The sequence below is a fragment of the Heloderma suspectum genome, chromosome 1 (genome assembly GCF_057233095.1).
Source record: "Heloderma suspectum isolate Gila_16-S chromosome 1, 16-S_ref, whole genome shotgun sequence".
Classification (NCBI taxonomy): Eukaryota; Metazoa; Chordata; class Lepidosauria; order Squamata; family Helodermatidae; genus Heloderma; species Heloderma suspectum.
The window spans coordinates 286533757-286553755 of record NC_139458.1 but is presented as its reverse complement, the minus strand read 5'-3'; the positions used below and the strand labels follow the sequence as shown (position 1 = coordinate 286553755).

The window sequence follows — 19999 nt, the reverse complement described above, 5'->3', positions numbered from 1 at the left end:
ATGTTAGAAATTATAATCCAACAAAACCTGAGAACCCAAGGGTGGGAATCAACCCTGCCTGGTTCAAAAAGATCGTGACTTTGAAATCCACCTTATTTACCAGCCGCCTAAGTGCAGTGAAACTCACTCACTATTCCTAATGGACAAGCATCTTTGATTGCCAGACAAAATCTGGCCATCCAGCTGCAATACATGCCACAGCAAAATGTACTGTCATTTGTAAACCACCAAAGAGATAAACAATTGACTCCAGTTTTGGCGAATGCTTCCTTTGGTATCTGTTGAAAGACAGACATGATCCCTGCCTGCATCCATACTCAGCATACAACATCAAAGGAACTTGAGCCTCTTTTTGTTTACTCAGAATATTTGAATGACAGCTGGCCAGCAGAACTGTTAACATTTCTTACTGAGCTGGAATCACATTAGGCCAGATGGAGAAGAGAGAGGAACTGTGACCTTTGTTTACTCCATGAGCTTTTTTGTGTGACCTGCGGTTGGCTAGTTCCACATGTAAGAGAAAGCAACCTTATTGTTCTCGAAAGCGGACTGTAATTTGCTACTGATGCAAGTTATCAATAGTGAATGCATAATTCGCCCGTCTGTTCTGCTTAACAGTTCTTAGTCTTCATAGTGAGCAGTTGATATGTCAACGGCTATATTTTGGAGAAAAGCAATGTTTTCTAAGATAAAAACCAAACAACCGTCAGATCATAGGGCTGCTGCTTTATACTTACAAAAGTACAATGCAGGGCTGAATAGCCAAACTGTATTATTCAGTAGGAACCCTCTGCTGAAAGAAACTAAGTTGTAGTAAATATTAACATGGAGGAGAAAGGGCATGTTTTCACATTTGTCTTCACTCCCCTGCTATATTTGTGTATGCTCATGCCAGGTTTGTTTTATGCAAACAAGATACTTTACCCAAGAGGAGGAACGTAAACATGGGTTCAATATTACAGTGGCATTTATTGTAGTAAGCATAGGAAGGGCACTGGAATATACCACATGCCATTTGCTACTTACTGGAAAAGTAACAAATATTTGTAGAACAAGTACACTTTGGAACATACACTGTTAAAAGACTCTTTCAGTGTTAGTGGAAGAAGAATAAAACCAAGCCTAGTCTGCTGACCCAACAGTTCCTCAAGCAAACTAAGAAGAAGATCAGGAATGTTGTGTATAAATCCTTCATTAGAACTCTAGGACCTGAAGATCATTCTAGAGATACCCCTTACACCAGGAGTGGGAAACCTCTTTCAGCCCAAGGTCCAAATTCAATTTCAGAAAAGCTCTTGAGTGGGACACATGCAGGGCCAAAGGCAATGGGCACAGGGTCAAAGGCAAAAGGGTCAGGACCAAAATTCCAAAAATACCAGCATGCTTTAGCTTAAAGCTCTTGTTGCCAGTAACGAAGCCTTAAGAGAGGCATTTCAACCTTTAAAAATGGGGGGAAACCGCACAAAAGCTGTGCAACCACTAAACAACCAGTGGCTGAGGGAAAGGGGAAGGAGGCGTGGCCAACTGAGGAACCCTGGAGGGCTAGATTGGGCTTCTGGAGCCGCCACACTAAACACATTCCTCATACATGTAAATCCAGGCTCTTCTGCAGTTATCTGAATTCAAAACATCCAGGGGCATGCATATACAGCAATTCAAGCAGGAATACAGAACACAGTATTGAATGCTGAATTCAGTGTCCCAAGACAGCACATTTGTAGCTCTTATACTGTGAAGATGCCTTTGCACTCATGTGGGCAATCCCTTTTGAAATCTCAGTAAGCCAGAAGGGAAGTTCAATAAGATTTCCAGGCCTTGAGGATAGGCTCCTGGCTCCTCCCCATAACTATCAACATCAGAAAGGTTTATGTAAAACAGTAAACAGTGCAGAATTATGCAAATGAAAATAAAATTATGTACACTTTCTTAATTTGCATAATTTATACAGGGTGCAGAATTTGGATTGCTTGAGTACAGAATACACACAGCACTGGGAATCCCTCTGCTGCTGTAATGGAAAACTACGATTCTTTGGGGTGGGGGTGGGGAAAACAGATGAGGAAATTAGAGATGCTGCATTCAAGTAATGGTGGTATAGCTTGGATCAGGGAATACATTTTCCCTGCCTGTTAGGGGAGAGAGGAGGTGTATTTCAGAGTCTCACCAGGCTGAGATTTTTTGTATGGCAAATAACATCTAACTAAGCCCTACGCTGGACAATCATGGTTCCTTAACTAGCTCCATTTCATTTTTTCATTTTTTTTTAACCTCAGCCACATTGAAATGCTGCAACAGTCACAAATGGGTTTGTTTTGCTATTTGTTAGCTTTTTAGAAAAAAAAGTCCTCGAAATGGAAGACAAGCACACACTCCAGCTACAGTCAATAAAAGACGAAAAAGAAACGCTTCAGTCACTAGTTTCCAGACAGAACTCCATAATAGAAGAATTGGAGAAACAGCTGGTCACTGCCACAGCTAATAACTCATTCTTGCAAAAACAGCAACATGATCTGAGGGAGACTGTGCAGAACCTATTTTCTATGATCGCTACACCAAATCGTAAGTGAAGTAGAACGCACAGTAATTGTTATAGTGATGAAATAGAACACACAGTAATTGCTACTGTGCGAAACAATGTCGTCTTGGTCAACATTTCCCATCCCTTGCAATTATTCTCAGCTTCTTTCTTAACATGAAGCATGATTATAAGATATATATATAGGCTTAGGTCAGTTTTATTCCCCATCCATGTGGGCATAAAGAAAGCGATAAAGAGTGCAATCCTAAAGGTTTGCTGCTCTTTAGATGGAGGGCTCCGTAACAGTGCCAAAGCTATCCTGGGCTTGGCACCAGTGTGAAATCCGGTGAGTCTATTTCCATGTGTGGGTGTTAAAACTCATACCATAGTAATTCTGAGAATGACAACCCTATGGGTCACCCAGAGGGCCAGAGCAATGTCTGGCACTGTGACAATGTAACCACAGAGGATTAACTTCTGCCAAATATAATTCCAGATGTTCTCTAGTATCAGAATTTAATCAACTCTTTGAGGAATCAGAGTCCAAGATGTCGTCTTCCATTTGTAATCCTTCCATGTTTTCCCACCTTGCCTTCCCTCTTTTTTTCTTACCAGAAAAAAATCTGTAAAGAAGCAAAAGATGGAATCGTTGCATAATGCCTTCTAATTGATAGCACCAGGGGCCCTCAGTCTGGAAGCACTCCTGCCCTTAGGCTTCTTAGGAGATTTGCCCCAACAAAATGCGAAGAATTAAATGCAATATATTAAAGCGTGACACAAAAAAAGCGTGACATGTTTTTATTTAAACAGTAACTGTCTCAGTACTTTAGAAAGTATTTATTAATAAACTTTATTCCATAATTGATAATTTACAATAAACCTATATACTAATAATAGTGAATTAACACTCCAAGTATGAATCCTTATATAGTCAAGATGGCACCAATTCTGCACAAGCGGGAGGTATCAGCAAGTTTGGGGGCTCCAAAGTTTGCAGAAGTAGTGAAGTACAAAAACAACCCTAAGAGGAGAAAATTGAGCATGCTCACTGGTCATGTAATGCTGACTGAATGATTTTTTTGGTGTGTGGGGTAGGCAAAACTGAAAAATGGAGGGATAGAATGGAGTATCTTGGAAGATACTCGCACCCTGAACAGGAGCACTCAGCACTGCAACATTTCCATTTGTATTTACAAATATTTAATAACCAATTCAGAAGATATTTTTTTCTTTCAGAAAAACCATTGTGCCTTATACAGGGCAATTTAGTCCTGGAAGGCCTAAAAATAGTCTCTTAAAAACATTTCCAAAACTGTGCATGTTTTGACTGATGTTATCTTTTAAGTAGAGCACAAACAAGTAAACAAACTGTGTTGGCTTTGGCACCAATGTGGAAAAAAATATCCTGAACATTTGCCAAAGTCAAGAGGGCTGCTTCTAAAAGTGTCAACTCTCAGAGAAGTGTGGAAAAACAATTAAAAGGCTGGAAGCAACCTTGTATGTTAAGCAAATTAAATTTATGAACCCTACTTAAACAGTAAGCAAATAGAAAAGCTTGGAATAAATGGTATGGTGGTGGGGGAAAATGTATATGAATCAAGTCAACTTCATAGAAAGTCTTTGAGATGTTTCAGCTCCAATAGCCGTTCTTAATATGTTTTCATATTTACACTGTTTAGCATCCAAGAATGCTTTAGTGGCTGGAGAAGAACAGATCAGTTTCAAGGACTGTGCTGAAGCATTCAAAGCAGGACTTACAACCAGTGGAGTCTACACACTAACAGTGCCTCCTAATACAGGAGAGGAGAAAAAGGTAAAGCATGATCTAGGCTAAATTTAGCAGAGATCAAGAATGCCTTTATATACGTTTAAGAACATTAAAGCCTTTCCTGTCAAGTGCCACATATCAACAGTGGGCAGGGAGGGCCACAGCCAAATGTGGACGAGTCACCCCTTCTCTCTCTCTCTCTTCCTGCCACTCACTTTTCTCTCTCTCCCTCTTCCCTCTCATGCTGCGGGCTGTCTGGGAAGGGGCAGACTGTTCTTGCCAGAGGTCTCAACTGATCACGTGCGGAAGGCGCTTGAAATTATCCTGAGGGCCACAGGTTGCCTGACCCCATTTTAAAGTCAGCTTGGAACTCTACTTTCCAATTTAGAAAAGGAAAAAGGAACAGGAGCAATGCAACCTCCTGGAAGAGAGCTGAAATTCTTTTCCATAACCCATCTTTATGTAGATCACCAGTATGGAGAACATCCTGATGCAGACAGAGAACTTTGTTTACCACCATGATGTAGATTTGCTCTCAACTAATTGTTTTTTAAATACCTAGATTAATTATTGTTTTTCATAAGCTCCTGGGATCATTAGCTGCTAGATTCTTCAGTGCATCTACAGAATGTGAGAACAGCAAAAGCTTGTAGATAACTACTTTTAACTTTCCACGTATTAGAGGAAAGGCAGTTCTACAAGCAACCTATCAATGCTGCGCTAAGAAAGGACATTCAGCAGACAAAATTGTGTGTAAATTTCAATAACTGAAACTATTTTACTAATAAGCTAAGATGACTATTTTCATATGAGAGTCAGCTTTTCTGGAAATGTTTTGGCGAGGAGTGAGATTGTGATTAGAGTTGAATAGCAAGGAAATACTGATGGAAGAGCTCGGCAGAGCCCTAGCCCGATTCATGGGACCATCACAATTTGGGCCCACTCCAGATCAGAGATGGCACCTTTATTCTACATTTGGGCTGCTGCAGATGTGATGACTAGCTATTGTTTAGGGACACCAAGTGCGCCCTTCAGACTGCCCCAACCCTGGCATGAATGGCTCCTCTACCGTGTGTATGACCACCACTAAACCAGGACATTGAGAAACAAGCTAATGAAAAGGAAATTGGCAAGATGTGCTTGTGCAAACATTCCTTTAGTTTATTTGCATTGTAAGTCATCACAATATTCGTACCACAAAATAAAAATGACTGTCAAGATTGTAGATTTAATGTTTTCCTTTTGACAAGCTGGCTCGATTTCATAAATGACTTCAATACTCTTCAGTATTTGACAAGCCACCCAATGGGTTTTAGGTAGAACGTGTCAGCTATATATATTTCCAGTTGTCATCAGATTTCTACATACCGCTATTTTACTATGTTCTTCTATTATTATTTTTAAACCTACACCAAAACAGGGTCATTGTTAGGCCAATAATTAGGCAGTATGATTGATGATACTATTTTTATTCCCAGACCTACTACATGGAGTACAATGATTATAGTGTTTAGACTTCATCATACTGCCTCTTATTTACAGAAGGAGAAGTTTCATGGATTATTGCAGCCTTAGGAGTGCAATCCATCATACACTATTATTGCACTGCCCTCCTTCATTTCAGTGCAGCTTGCATGGAGTCACACATATCACCCTTGGAAAACTGAAGTTTTGCAGAAGCAGTCCTAGTGGATTTCACTCTGCATATGGAAGCTACAGAATTATGACCATTACCTTTATAGAGAAAATATTGATGATATTTTCGCAGGATAGGGATAGACTTGCACATTATTATATCAAATTGCCATATATTTCAGGTGTTATTCATGCTATTTTACATTATTTTTCAAGCAGTGAAACAGAAAGGCCTTTTATTTGCCAGACTGTGGCTGTTTATGTTTTGATCTTTTCCTGTCAATGCTCACTTTGGCCTCTCAAGAGACTTATAAACACTGCTGCACAATGTACATTACTGATCTTGTTTTTTCCCCCACAAGTTTTCAGTAGAAAGCACAATGTAAAATTGGCATGCTTGCCTTCTTGTCCAAGGTATACCACTGTGCTATTGAGTGTGATCTTTTTTCCCTCTTTTCTTAAATAAAAAAAGAACAATTCAATAAGGCCACAGTATATTTGGGTTTTGCATGGAATTTATGAGCTTTAGGCAGGCCAGTGGGACATGACTTTTCCTTTCTCAAAATAGCAGGCCCCCATGCTACATCACAAACACCACAAGTTGCAAAAGTTGTTTGCTCTTTGAGAAACACAAGGCTAAAATCTCATTGGGCATGTGGTTCTTTAGATTATGACTTCTGTCTCATGTTTCACATAATGTATCTATGTTATACTGCTAAAATGCTACTCCGTGCAGTTCAATAGCTCTACAAATTATATGGTTGTGTTGGGGTTTTTTTTTTAACACTTTAGGACAATATCCATTTGAAAAACTCAGGAAACACTCTTGTCCTTTTGAATCCTAAATTTTGCCCTCTAGTAGTCAAAATGTTCAAAGCAATCCTGGTTAGAAAACTGAAGAGCCATAGTAAATAACCCCTTGAATGGTTCATTAGAATTAGTCATGCATTTTTAAAGATAATATGCTCTATCTTCCATTATATTTCTAATCCAACCCTTGATTATACAGGCTTCTGTCCATGAATGATGTTTCTTAGTTCTCAGCTTTATGTCATTCTCCCCCAGAGCAACGGAGAAAGGGCTTCAAAAACAAAAACAGAAGTGTTTTGGAAACCAAAATTGGCAGCGAGATCTTCTGGAAAGAGACTTTAGGCAACTTTTGTAACCACTTCAGGAATATGCTTTCATTGTAAGACAGAATACTTAGCTAAACAGACCCCAATCCATGGAGCCCAATGTGCTTCAGGAGGTTGTGCACAAGAACTTTTCCCACCAAACAGATTGTTGGTTGGTACTATTAGATTTAAGGACACTGATCCCCTGATGGGGCAAGACGAAAGGGATGCCTAGAATCAGTCCCCTTCCCCTTCCAAAAGTACATTTCTCCCTACCATCACACGAAATACATTCACAGACATGTATTTTGAGATCTTTCCCCTTGTACTAGATAGAAGGAATCAAATTAAGTGTGAGTAATTTCTATGCTTGTTATGAACCAGCAGACATATTGTGAGATGGAAACCAGTGGAGGAGGTTGGACAATTATTCAACGGCGCTCAGATGGCACTGTAGACTTTGACCGAACATGGGCCGAGTACAAAGAGGTAAGGTAGAATGACTTCATACCATACTCTTGATGAATTGAACTTCTGATACACTTCTGATCAGTCTTGATTAGACTCTGAGCAGATTTCTCTCGACATTCTAAGTTAGCCTTTCCCAGGCTGGTGCCCTTCAGATGTTTTGGACTACAACTCCCAGCATTCCTGACCATTGGCCATGCTGGCTTGGGCTGATGAAATGGGAGTTGAAATCCAAAAGATCTGGAGGACACCAGGTTGCGGGAGGCTGCTCCAAATGATGTCAACCCTTCCTTCAATTTGTGGTTTTAAAGTCTTTCCCAGCCCTGGTACCCAAGGTCCTTTTCACCGAAGAAGCAAGGTGATTAAACCTGGGGCCTTTTGCATGAAAGCTCTACTGCTGAGCTATGGATGCTTAAGCTGAACTACAGTTCTTGGAGCTATATAATATTGTTAAGGGTGCCCCAATTCTCTGAGTGGTGAGGGTTTCCAGTACTTTGGATTGATTTCCTTTGAATGAGGTCACAAGAGTCTTACTGTCAGCTTGTAGTATTTGCACCTAGTTACAAAAATACAGATTGAACACAGGTGGAAGTTCACAGCATTAACACCCAAACAGACGCTGCTCCCCACTCAGATTTCTAGGACAATTGCCAGTGCCACAGGATTACTGTAGAAAACAATCCACCTTTCAGTGAGACTCTTCCAGTCCTATCACGCAAAAGCTGCTTGCTAGTCCCTTTGTTTCCTGCTTAAGCACTGACATGACCTGTCCCTGCCACCCTGGCTAGGGGAGGGGGAAATAAGGATGAATAATTTCTCCAGATCACCTACCTTCTTCAGACAACTTAGCTCCCACTCAGACACATCACCTGAATATTAGGGGTATCAGAAGTCTTTGGTCAGGTCTTAAGAGGCATTGCCTCCATTGCCTGACACCTCTACTCAGAGAAACCTTAAAGTCAGGAATCACAGAGCTGAAGGGGATCCTGAAGGGCCATCCAGGTCACAACTACCAAACTTTCAAAAATACGGTGCTTTCTTTGGGTAAAAGTCAAGTAATCCCACCTGTTTAAGGGGAAACTTGCAGACGTTTGTGTTTTTAAATGGTAATGTATATGTTTTCCATAAGTTGGTTATTAAGACATAGGTGTTTAATTTACAGTGCTTTTTACAACATGGATAATTCTCCTGGCAATTTCCCCTAGAACTAACAAGTACAGAGTTTCATTTCCCCTTCCCCCCGCCACTCCTAAATTTGTACAGGTTGGAATCCAATTCTAAAAAATGGACAGACCCAGAAACTTTGGCAATGAAATACGTTTGATGAGATGACAGGATGACAGTGTAACATTATTACTGTTATTATTATTTTAAAAGAAAAAAAGCACAAGCTGTGAATTTCAAAGTCAAAGAAAAACAAAACTATTATATTTAAATATCCAATTTGGATTACAGGGATTTGGGAATCCTTCTGGAGAGTACTGGCTGGGAAATGAGTTGGTTTCTCAACTAACCAACCAGAAGCAGTATGTTCTCAAAATACATTTGAAAGACTGGGAAGGAAATGAGGCATATTCCTTATATGAACACTTCTATCTAGCAAGTGAAGAACTAAAATACAGGTAAGTTAACACGAAAAGAGGTAAAAGGTTGCTCAGCCATAAGCCTTATCGCTAATATTTTATATCTCTTAATACCATTTGCATAAGAATTCTAAAGAGTATATATATTATAATGGTATATATATATAATATACCATTTGCATATAATTATAAAGAGGGAGCTCTTCTACTGGAGAACTGTTAAATACAGCAGTACAGTATGTTGAATATGCAGCACAGTCCTATACATGCAGGGCCAGCCCACAGGCCCACTGCCGGAAGTCCTGATGCCGCTACCCTATGCCTCTCAACGTGAGGCACAGGGTGGGCAAGGCAGGCGCTCCTGTTGTGGCCGTTCATTGCAGCAGGAAAGCAGCCATGGTGGCTCTCCAGAGCAGCTGCTGATGCCACTGCCATCACCCTATGCCTCACTCTGAGTAAGGCAGAGGCAGGCAGCAGCTTTGCAGAGTGAAAGAGTGCATGGTGTGGCTCTCCAGAGAGCCCACCTAGCCCAAATGCCTCACTCTGAGGGGTGTATTGTGCAGTGGCGGCGCCATGTCCTCCCACCTCAAGCAGCTTTTCGAGTGGGAAATGGCCAGGGGGGAAGGGTAAAGCAGCCTATCCCCCCTCCTCCATTCCAACTCACAGCGTGCCAAGACTGCCTTTGTTTCCAGAAAGCTGGAAGAAAAATACACGCTTCATATCTAGGGGGCTTTCCAGACAGAAGGTATTTCGTGGTGGGAAAACACGAGAGGGTTACAAGGTGGAAGACAATCTGCACCCTCCATAAAATTCTGTGAAAGGGGTTGTGCAAGTCCACAATAAAAGCCTTGTCTGTCTGGATTCGGGAAGAGCCCCTAGTCTGGGGCTCAGCCACTGTGTTATATGAGAGTACAGATTACCATACGATATGATCTCCTTCCTTACAGGCTCTGAGAGGCAATGTATTTGTAATTGTAATTGTATTTACAACACACATGAATTTAAACTCTAAACAAGCTACATTTGGCCACTCAGATGCCATTTTATCCACCCACCCAGTTAAAAAAAATAAAAATTGGAGGGGCACCTAGGGCAGTGGGGGGTGCAATGAGGGCCGCATGTTGCCAATCCCTTATTTAGAGGATTATTATTTCATGTTAATTAGCTTGCCATCAGCCCCACCCAGCTAAAACTACCCTGAAGTTTATTCACATATGAAGTCAGCATAGTCCTCAGAAAAGAATAGAGGAGATATCAGTCAGTCAGCCACCCACACAGCTACTGAAAGGCCCTCAGGAAGCTGTTCTCTTTGCCTCTGTGACTCCTCTGTAGAGCAAGAATATTATTAACCTGCTTCATAGGGTTCTTACAATGTCAAGTGAGGTAAGAAAATGCCACTAGCTAATCTGAGTCCGACAGGCAAGACTTTAGAAATCTAAAATTTAAAACTATGCGGGGAAACAAAAATCTGAATTCCCCTTCTGACTGAAACTTCAGGAGAAATAAAGAGATGGATGTATAAATATTGATCCCCCCCCCTTTCAAAAAAGATCAAAGCCACTTAGACAGACATTTTAGGAGGTAATCCCCATTCATTCATTCATTCATTCATTCATTCCTATCTATCTATCTATCTATCTATCTATCTAACTAACAAGGAAAGATTTACTAGGAAGGACGTAAGTTGACCTAGCTACAGAGTGGCCAACTAACGGAGCAGTCCAAACTCCCTCAGAGGGCTGCCTGAAGGGAGTCAAAAATAGGATGGGTTGGGGGCCACCCACCCCCTGCCTGAAGAACCCATCCACCATGGAGGCCCCTAGTATGCCAGCAGATAGCTCCACAGGAATAAATCTATTACCAGTGGTGGTAGTGTTACTGCCACTGGTAACAGGTGTAAAGGCCAAAACTGGGTGTGCTGGGGCAGAGCAGGAATCAGATGGAGGTGGCTTTGGATCCACTGCATCCAAAGCTGTTTTGCCCACTAGAGAGAACTCTATGCCAGCCTGAGGCTAGCGTATCTAATCCCCCTGACTCTTGTTGCAACCCATGGGGAGGGGAAAAAAAATAATACAGGGAACCACCAGAGAATATTAAGGAAAAACTCCCCCCACACACACACACAAGTCCTGCTTTGGCCGGTGTGAGCTGGCAGGTCTTTGGAATCGCTGGAGGATCCACCCTCAATTTAGAATTGCTCTGTTCAGCCCACTTAGAATTGCTCTGTTAAGCATTTTGTAGATCACAGCACCCCTTCATGGATCACTGCCTTGTTGTGGCGAAGGGGCTTGCATAACTCAGTGAAGCCATAAGCTATGCTGTGCAGGGCCACCCAAGACAGACAGGTCATGGCGGAGAGTTCTGACAAAATGTAGTCCACTAGAGAAGGAAATGGCAACCCTCTCCAGTATTCTTGCCAAGAAAACCCCATGGAACGTATCACAAGGCTAAAAGAGATGATGCCGGAAGATGAGCCCCTCAGGTCGGAAGGTGTCCAATATACTACTGGGGAAGAGCAGAGGGTATTCCAAGTAGCACCAGAAAGAGTGAAGCGGCTGGGCCAAAGCTGAAAGGACACTCAGCTGTGGATGTGTCTGGTGGTGAAAAGAAAGTCCGATGCTGTAAAGAACAATATTGTTTAGGAACCTGGAATGTAAGACCAGTGAATCAAGGCAAGCTGGAGGTGGTCAAAGAAGAGATGGCAAGATTGAACATCGACATCTTGGGAATCAGTGAACTAAAATGGACAAGCATGGGCGAATTTAATTCAGATGACCATCATATCTACTACTGTGGGCAAGAATCCCTTAGAAGAAATGGAGTAGCACTCATAGTCAATACAAGGGTGGGAAAAGCAGTACTGGGGTATAATCTCAAAAACGATAGAATGATCTCAGTACGAATCCAAGACAAACCATTCAACATCACAGTAATTCAAGTCTATGCCCCAACCACTGCGGCCGAAGAAGCTGAGGTTGATCGGTTCTATGAAGACCTACAACACCTTCTAGAACTAACACCAAAAAAAGATGTCCTCTTCATCATAGGGGATTGGAATGCTAAAGTAGGAAGTCAAGAAATCACCAGGATAACAGGCAAGCATGGCCTTGGTGTACAAAATGAAGCAGGACAAAGGCTAATAGAGTTTTGCAAAGAGAACACGCCGATCATAGCAAACACTCTTTTCCAACAGCACAAGAGGCGACTCTACACATGGACATCACCAGATGGTCAATATCGAAATCAGATTGATTATGTCCTTTGCAGCCAACGATGAGAAACTCTATACAGTCAGTCAAAACAAGACCTGGAGCTGACTGTGGCTCAGATCATGAGCTTCTTGTTGCAAAATTTTGGCTTAAATTGAAGAACGTAGGGAAAACCACTAAACCATTCAGGTATGACCTAAATCATATCCCTTATGAATATACAGTGGAGGTGAGGAATAGTTTTAAGGGATTAGACCTGATAGACAGAGTGCCTGAGGAACTATGGACGGAGGTCCGTAACATTGTTCAGGAGGCAGTAACTAAATCCATCCCAAAGAAAAAGAAATGCAAGAAAGCAAAGTGGCTGTCTGATGAGTCTTTACAAGTAGCTGAGGAAAAAAGGGAAGCGAAAAGCAAGGGAGAAAGGGGAAGATGTACCCAACTGAATGCAGAGTTCCAGAGAATAGCAAGGAGAGACAAGAAGGCCTTCTTAGAGGAACAATGCAAAGAAATCGAGGAAAACAATAGAATGGGAAAGACTAGAGATCTTTTCAAGAAAATCGGAGATATCAAGGGAACGTTTTGTGCAAAGATGGGCATGATAAAGGACAAAAAAGGCAGGGACCTAACAGAAGCAGATGAGATTAAGAAGTGGTGGAAAGAATACGCAGAAGAACTATACAGGAAAGATCTGAATGTCCCTGATAGCCATGATAGTGCAGTCACTGAACTTGAACCGGACATCCTAGAGAGTGAAGTTAAAGTTAAATGGGCCTTAGGAAGCATTAGTAACAACAAAGCTAGCGGAGATGACATTATTCCAGCTGAGCTATTTAAAATCCTAAAAGATGATGCTGTTAAAATGCTGCACTCAATATGCCAACAAATTTGGAACACTCAACAGTGGCCACAAGACTGGAAAAGGTCAGTTTATATTCCAGTTCCAAAGAAGGGCAATGCCAAAGAGTGTTCAAACTACCATATTGCGCTCATTTCACATGCCAGCAAGGTTATGCTCAAAATCCTACAAGCTAGGCTTCAGCAATATGTGAACCGAGAACTACCAGAAGTACAAGCTGGGTTTCGAAGAGGCAGAGGAACTAGAGATCACATAGCCAACATTCGCTGGATCATGGAGAAAGCAAGAGAATTCCAGAAAAACGTCTATTTCTGCTTCATTGAGTATGCTAAAGCCTTTGATTGTGTGGATCACAACAAACTCTGGCAAATTCTTGAAGAGATGGGAGTACCAGACCACCTTACCTGTCTCCTGAGAAACCTGTACGAGGGTTAAGAAGCAACAGTAAGAACCGGACATGGAACAACCGATTGGTTCCAAATTGGGAAAGGAGTACGACAAAGCTGTATATTGTCGCCCTGCTTATTTAACCTATATACAGAGTACATCATGAGAAACGCTGGGTTGGATGAATCGCAGGTCGGAATGAAGATTGCCGGGAAAATTATCAACAACCTCAGATACGCAGACGATACCACCCTGATGGCAGAAAGCGAAGAGGATCTAAAGAGCCTCTTGTTGAGGGTGAAAGTGGAGAGTGCAAAAGCTGGTTTGAAACTCAACATTAAAAAAACGAAGATCATGGCATCTGGCCCCATCGCTTCCTGGCATATAGAAGGGGAAGAAATGGAAGCAGTGACAGGTTTTATTTTCTTGGGCTCCAAGATCACCGAAGACGGTGACTGTAGCCATGAAATTAAAAGACGCTTGCTCCTTGGGAGGAAAGCTATGGCAAACCTAGACAGCATAGTAAGGAGCAGAGACATCACCTTGCCGACAAAGATTCGTATAATCAAAGCTATGGTTTTTCCAGTAGTAATGTATAGCTGTGAGAGCTGGACTATAAGGAAAGCTGAGCGCCGAAGTATTGATGCTTTCGAACTGTGGTGCTGGAGAAGACCCTTACGAGTCCCCTGGACTGCAAGGAGGTCAAATCAATAAATCCTAAAGGAAATCAACCCTGAGTGCTCATTGGAAGGACAGATACTGAAGCTGAAGCTCAAATATTTTGGCCACCTAATGCGAAGAGAAAAGTCACTGGAAAAGACCCTGATGCTGGGAAAGATCGAAGGCAAAAGGAGAAGGGAACGGCAGAGGATGAGATGGCTAGATAGCATCACCGATGCAATGAATATGAATTTGAGCACACTCTGGGAGAGAGCAGAGGACAGGAAGGCCTGGCGTGCTATGGTCCAAGAGGTCACGAAGAGTCGGACATGACTTAACGACTGAACAACAAGATCACAGCAATATTCTACAGAAAGCTGTAGATCCTTCATGACTAGGAAGCAAAAATCATTCTGACTCCAACTCAAATATTTCCTCATCTAGAAATAGTTTGGCTCTACAGCCAGGGTTTTTATTTTTAAAATTAAGGCAATAGAATGTTTATAAAGGTAACCTTTGCAAAATGGGTCATTACCCTTGTCCATTTACGTTATTAAAAAATAATTTCTACAGATGAAGATGGTTGTCTGCTAACATCGCTGCTTTTGAAATGCAACCAAGTTTTTGAGCCATAAAATGTAGTGTTTAAAAACATGTTTGACAGATATGCAGATATATTTTTATAGGCAACCTGATTGTTCAGCTATACTGCAACATTACTTAAAAGCAATTTCCGCTTATCATTTCGAAAACTTTGAAATGCAAAGCAGTAGAAGCACAGCCAAAATAAACATTGATCTAGATGAATTCTGACAGCAAGTGATGAAGAAATCCTACATAAACTAGCGATGACAGTCTCTCCTACCCAAAGAGCAGGATCCAGTGAATATGGTCCATATGCAGATAGGGCCTCCATATACAAAAAGGAAGTGAGTAGAGTAAAACCTGCTGCGTGTACCACCTTGACTTACACCGACAGTGACCTTGGCTCCGCACATGAACCCCAAGAGAGATGGTTGGTGCTGATAACCTTGATGGCACCAACCACCTGTTTGTGAAGAGACTGGGCCCCCACTGACTGCTGCTCTCCAAGCATCCATCTGTCAGGAGCGCCCTAGCTGCCTCTTGCAGTCCCCACCAATAGCCAACTCAGGCCACAGACGACGAGGAATTCTTTTCGAGACTTTATTCCTTTATTACTTTATGACTCTTTCAGAATACTAGTTGCTAGCACCAAAGCAAGGAACAGCACTGGGGAAAGATAGCTGAGTAGCCTAAGCTCCAGGTAAGGCAGTTGGCCTCCGTTTGAAGGAGAATCACGGGAAGACCCTGAACTTATGGGCTAGGGAGAGATCCTCCCTCTTTCCCTTGGGTCCACGGGACGCGACCGTTGTTTGCACGCCAAACGAGCGCTACGCCTCCTTTCCGCACTCTCCATCTGTCATCGCTCCCTGCGTCTGCGCCAAGCAAGCCCCCCTCCAGCGCTCTCTCACTGCCAGGGTCACTCACTATCTCTCCCAGGAATGCTGGCAGGAGGAATCTCTGCCAGCTGCTGTGCTTGTGAGAGATGAGAGAGCTCCTCTCCCATGGATTGCTGTTCCTCCTCAGAATCAGAACTGCTCTGGGGCTCTATGGGCTCAGTTTCCACCCTGACACCATCATCTGATGTGTGCAGAGATCCTAGAGCAAAGCAGTGTATGCACATACAATCCATGTTGACACGGGAAGCATTTGCTGGATCGGGGCTGTCTGACATTAAATGTTTTCAAAATGCATATGGAGGAGTTGCCAGAAAATGCCTTGCAGATGTATGTCTGCATCAATGGCCACTAGTCATGATAGCTATATAGTACCTCTAGTATTATAGGCAGTATTCCTTTGTATACCAGGAGCTGGGGAGCACAAGCAGGACAGTTCTACTGCATTCATGTTCTGTTGTGGGCTTCCCATTGAGGCATCTCATTGGCCACTGTGGGAAACAGGGTGCTGGACTAGATAAGTCACTGACCTGATCCAGCACGGCTCTTCTTACATTCTTAATTCTAGTAAGAGACATATGTGGCAGCACTGAATCTGAGATAATGTTCTCACACTGAAGACTTATGCCTGTAGCCATATTCTGGCTGATCCTCACAGACCTTTTCAAATCTCAAGTAAGAAAATGTAGAAGTTTCCCTCCTTTCATCTGGACAACGAGCTTGAATACCAAGCTTTACATATGTTCCCTTCAATTTCTCTCTAATGTCCCTGAGAGAGTTTAGGCTCCTTTTTAAATAACGCCTTAAATGTTTATGAATGTGACACAAAAATGGACAGCTTTCAACACTGCAGTATAGCAGTTGGCTAGAAGTGTCTCTTTCTATTTGCATCTTAAGAGAAGCAGTGGGGGGGGGGGACAGACCACTTTTTCCATGAATATAAATTATAGCCCTTTAATTCCAAGTTTTGGATTTGCAAGTAAGCCTACTTTCTGTGCCAGAGAACACTAGAGCACTAGCAACCAATGAAAGAAATCTTACTTCATTATAACTGTATGAGTTTTAATAAGTTAATCAATTGATTACATTTATGTAAATTGGCCTATGAATAAATTAATACTTTGAAGAAAAAACCAGTACACGTTCTCTGGTTTGAGATGATGCATGTATGTGTCACAGCAACACCATCTTAAGAGAAGACCCTCCTTCCCTGCTGAGTGAAAATGGGGTCTTCTAAGACAGTACCTAAATAAGTACACGCTTTTCATATTTTATGTTACACAATTAACCAGGACACCTTTTTACCAGATTAAAAGCCTCTTAGTTAGGCAATCTAACCATTCATCTACTAAACATCTACTGCCTCACAGAGCATCTAAATCAGGGCTTGGCAATCTTTTGCCCATAAGGGCCATATGTGGAAAGGAGCAGTGGGCCAGGGGCTGCACATGTGTACACACACATGTACATAGATACAGGGTGAAAAACACATGCACAGCCTTCCCCGTTGCCACCTTCTCATATATACTCTCACACATTCATACACAGATGCACCCTGTCCAACATCAGTTTTCCAATAACTCAAGCATGCATCTTCCCCTGCCACCTGGGACACTTTAACCAAAAACTAGCAATTTGTTTGAATCTGGGACCTTAAGACATATACAGCTGTGCTGTGCGACCTCTCTAAACTGGGCAAAATAACCAGAGAACCCAAAGCCAACAGTGGTTTTCCAGCCTATGTCTTACAGGTAGGGAAGGAAAGCAAGCTGCTAGTGGAGAAACCAAGTGATCCACTAGCAGTTCACTTTCCTTCCATGCTGTGTTGGGAAGTCTAGCAGGGAAGGAAAAGCAGTGGGGAGGCAGCAAAATTCAGTGATGTGGGGGGAACTGGCAGGTTTTTGGTACTTGCTGTGGGATGTATGTGGTTCTTGGGTTACCTAAATGTGATGTAAATTGATAAGTAATAATGAATGCTGAAGCATCCCAAAATTAAAATTGGCTGGATGCACCCGATCTCGTCTGATCTTTTCAGCTAAACAGGGTCAGCTCTGGTTAGTACTTGGATGGGAGACTGCCTGGGAAACAGGCTTCCTGCACTGAGCACGGGGTTGGACTCGATGGTCTTGTAGGCCCCTTCCAACCCTATGATTCTATGATGTGATTCTAAGATTAACTACAAATCACATTTCCTGTCTCCCTCTTCTTTCACAATATATCTAGGACCTAAGCTAGTCTACTGTAACGGACCTATAGTAACTGGAAAGAGCAAATTTTAGTCAGACACTTATTCAACTCCTCCTAGCAAAATTATCAGCTCAACATGGATTCCAAACTTACAGTGAAAAACTATCAGTGTAAGAATGAGGTATGGGGTGGGGAATGAGGTGGGGAAGGGAAGGAAACATAGAAGACCCCATCAGTAATATCTGATGTACAGGTTTCCAGCTGTTTTGGTATTATGACACCAGGACATAGGGCAACCTTCCTCAAACTGGTGCCATCCATATGAGTTGGACTACAACTCCCACCATCCCCAACCACCATGGCCAATGGTTATGCTAGCTAGGAATTATGGGAGTTGCAGTCCAACCAGGTTGCAGGCCACCAGGTTGCAGAAGGCTAACATAGGCAATTACTCAACAGTCATTTTTTAAAAGAAAAATCTAGTACAGTTCAGGAGTAAACAGGTTATTCCTCTTCCAAAATAACATATTCTCTTGACAAGTACCTGGCATACTCTGCACAAGAGAAACATAGTAGATCATTAACCAGAGAACTGAACAGGATACTTCTTGGAAAATACTTCCTCTTTACTGCAGAACCACAACAACAGCATCAGCATGTATTAATTTGTTTTCCATTTTGTTTTTTTCTACAGGATCTACCTTAAAGGACTCACGGGTACAGCCGGCAAAATAAGCAGCATAAGCCAACCAGGAAATGGTTTTAGCACAAAGGATGCAGACAATGATAAATGCATCTGCAAATGCTCGCAAATGCTAACAGGAGGTAAGAGTCGCATTTTCGACTCTCTTCCCATTTTCACACTCTTTCTATTTCTATTGGCACTTCATCAGTCCATAAAATAAACAGCAGTCGATGCTAGCTGAAATCATGATGGGTTGAAAGTCACAAATGGATATGCCGGTTAAGTTACTTCCACTTCTCAGATTTTGCTGCTCACTTTTGAATACGAAGTGAAAAACTGATGAGGCAAAACATGGAAAGAATCAAGTGCCGGGGCTGTGCCCTATTAGAACAATTATCAGTTGTGGGGTTTCACTGATCTACAGTTACTCAAGAGTGCACCCTTGAATACCTTGTGTAAGTCAGATATATGGGCAGAGCGAGTAAGTATGTGACAGGCGAAGGGTAGGGGAGCAGCAAACACAAATCAGTCATGAACTCTCTCCCCCATTTTTGCTCCTGTACAATCTTATAATCACAGCATGAGAACATTAACTGGAGAGACAGGAGTAAAAAGCAGGATTCATAGCTCAAATAGACCTCAGGATGCCACGTAAGATTAAGAAACAGGCTGTGTTTGGCTGTAACTCTGCGAGAATGAGCCTACCTCTCCTGGGATTGCACAAAAATATGGGCACAGCCACAAGGAGGAGATTGGAAGTTTCCAGTTCTATTTTAGATTAACCACAGTTCAGCAGGTGATTCATCTTAACTATGGTCAGTGAGAACAAGCCAGCTTCATAAAGTATGTTTTAAAATTGACTCGTTTCACTAACGATAGCTAACATTAACCAGTTTTCCGAGTTCAGACAATACAGCAAGCAGAGCTCAATCAAAAACTCCCAAATGCCTCCTCATAGCCACACCGGGTGGGGGGAATGTGCAAGCTCAGGGGGAAGCTAGGCCTGTTCTCATCATGTCTGAACCAGCTGTCTGAGTAGCTTGTACTGGTGCAGCTGTAGCAGTTCTATGCAGGTATTTATATGACTGGCCTGTAAGTGTTAAACAGAACCCAAAAGTAAGTAAATAAGTACAGTCAGGGCCAGAAATACTGGAACAAGGATAACTGTTTTGGCAGTTGGCCTCTGTACACCACCACATTGAAGGAAACACACCCAGATGGGAGTGAAGTCAGGACTTTCAGCTGTAATTCAAGGGGTCTGACAAAAGTGGGGCACTAACCATTCAGGAAGGACAGCCAGTGGCATACACACACACCCATCGTTGGTGGCTCATAAGTAATGGCACGAATGGCTGACAAAAAGCTGCATGGCCAGGTGTGGCATGTTTCCTGGGTACTCCATGACCAATCAAGCAGATAAAAGGCCTGGAGGTGGTTCTGAGTGTTA

At 42.3% G+C, this 19999-nt stretch overlaps 2 protein-coding genes across 25 annotated transcripts in view; one reads left to right on the top strand and one right to left on the bottom strand.

Annotated features, from left to right (window-relative positions):
* MCPH1 (microcephalin 1) overlaps positions 1-19999 on the bottom strand; it is a 156223-nt gene that overhangs the window by 93224 nt on the left and 43000 nt on the right. The window lies entirely within an intron of this gene.
* ANGPT2 (angiopoietin 2) overlaps positions 1-19999 on the top strand; it is a 139824-nt gene that overhangs the window by 113320 nt on the left and 6505 nt on the right. For 18 of the 20 annotated variants that reach the window (XM_084826798.1, XM_084826795.1, XM_084826793.1 and 15 more), the window contains 5 exons: positions 2327-2559; positions 4198-4331; positions 7421-7525; positions 8960-9126; positions 18562-18692. In XM_084826798.1, the coding sequence (XP_084682924.1) occupies positions 2327-2559; positions 4198-4331; positions 7421-7525; positions 8960-9126; positions 18562-18692 (770 nt within the window). The remainder of the gene's footprint in view (positions 1-2326; positions 2560-4197; positions 4332-7420; positions 7526-8959; positions 9127-18561; positions 18693-19999) is intronic. The other 2 variants (XM_084826799.1, XM_084826789.1) reach the window with 1 other exon arrangement.